The sequence below is a fragment of the Agrilus planipennis genome, unplaced genomic scaffold (assembly GCF_000699045.2).
Source record: "Agrilus planipennis isolate EAB-ADULT unplaced genomic scaffold, Apla_2.0 scaffold924, whole genome shotgun sequence".
NCBI classification, from domain to species: Eukaryota; Metazoa; Arthropoda; class Insecta; order Coleoptera; family Buprestidae; genus Agrilus; species Agrilus planipennis.
The window spans coordinates 1-1,573 of NW_020439574.1; the positions used below are offsets into that span (position 1 = coordinate 1).

General features: G+C 37.9%; 1 protein-coding gene across 1 annotated transcript; it reads left to right on the plus strand.

The window, feature by feature from the left end:
• The first annotated feature begins 683 nt into the window (after positions 1–683).
• Positions 684–1,471, plus strand: LOC108743660. The gene is made up of 2 exons (XM_018479241.2): positions 684–838; positions 1,201–1,471. The coding sequence occupies exons 1-2, from the start codon at positions 737–739 to the stop codon at positions 1,465–1,467; spliced, it is 369 nt and encodes a 122-aa protein (XP_018334743.1). The 5' UTR covers positions 684–736; the 3' UTR covers positions 1,468–1,471.
• The last annotated feature ends 102 nt before the right edge of the window (positions 1,472–1,573 follow it).

A 1,573-nucleotide genomic window follows, 5' to 3' on the forward strand; every position in this document is an offset into this window, starting at 1 on the left:
AGAAGCGCTAATAAAGTAAGCTCCTTTTGATCTTTCTTCTGCGACTTCTTTTTAATAACTGCTTCTTTAAATGTGAAGTAGATACGTTACTATATCGGCTACAATATCGAAGCGCTGCAAAAAATCGCTCTTTATACATGAAAACTAGCAACTGTCGCGCTACTGTAGCGCAACGAAAGCGATACAAAATGTAGCTCGTGTGAAAAGGATCCAATTGGTGAAAGCTTTTGCGGCCAGTAGGTGAACTGCTGCTGTTTTGATTCGGGTCTAAAGGCCCTCGTAGGTTGTTTTGCTAGTACTGATACATGTGGATGTGTCGGAGATGGAAGGATCTCTGAAGATGCTCGCCACTCATGTTAGCGAAACGTTAATAAAATTCCTGTCTTTTTTGGTGTGGAAATGGGGTAGTCCCTTATTAATTTATTTTTCCTTGGGGATGGAAGGAAGGCGGTCAAAAATTGGGAAAATGTTCTTGTACTCATACACAGTTAGATTCCTGACCGATTATGAGTCAGTTTGTATGAAATTTTTTTGAAATATCCACGAGTAAGAAATTCCAACCTCCGCAATTTCCAAACGGACGAACTGTCGGTCGCTCGGTTGTCGACAGTTTTATCGGTATTGAGATGCCTTGTATTGTTCAAGTGGGGGAAATCTAATTTTGTTTTCCCTGAGCTGCCGTTAAATATACATTAGCTGGCATGCAGTTCTAACCCGTTTGTCGCTCCGATTTGTCATGCTGTGGTACCAAGAAGACGACGATGAGGACATTTTGTTGTCACCCGCTCTATTGGCGCGGCGTGCTTCTGAATCCTGGATAGATACTCCTCCAGTTGAGGCATGGACTATTCAACTTCTTTCACTCACAAATTTCCTTCATAGGCATCTTCCTTCATTAAGTGATAACTTCACAGTTTAAAGTTCTGTTTTACAAGTGTTTCGTTATTGAAGAAATGTTTACATCCGATACTTATTTTTGTCTGAAGATATTTTTTTTCTTTTTTAACTTGCCGATATACAAAAATTTAATTCTGTGAAATGCGCCAAACAGTAAACATCAGCGGGCTGTTTTGTAATTTGTGCCAATAACTTTGGTCTGATAATAATTACGCTTCAAAGACATTTACATCTGCTGTCTGCCTTTCATTGATCTGTCTGTATGATATAAAAAGTAAACGGTGTTTATTATTTTCCTTTTAGACTATCGTCGAGCAGACTTCGCTGCAAAGGAAGAAGTCGTTACCTGATGTTCAAACGCTACCAAAAGCCACAGAACCAATGTCGAGGGAAGAGGTGTCATATTTAGGATCAATGCGACGGGAGGAAGTCCGAAGGATGAACGAAGAACGTGAAAAATTGCGAGCAAATCCTTTACTTTATCTTGTTAGCCCGCAAGTTAAGGTATGGCCTTTTCAAGTACTTTTTTACAAGTTAAATCAATACTTAATTTCTTCTTTTACAAGTTAACAGTTTACTTACCAATAGTTTTAAAATATAACTTAATTCGACATGTTGCTGATTTTTAACTTTTACGTATATATTTTATATATATATCCAAATTGTAATTTTTATT

Bases quoted from the DNA above. Each gene is read 5' to 3' on its own strand.
- LOC108743660 (XM_018479241.2), top strand. From the start codon at position 737: ATGCTGTGGTACCAAGAAGACGACGATGAGGACATTTTGTTGTCACCC. The intron at 839-1,200 runs GCATGGACTATT...TTTTCCTTTTAG, and splicing joins TAGATACTCCTCCAGTTGAG to ACTATCGTCGAGCAGACTTC.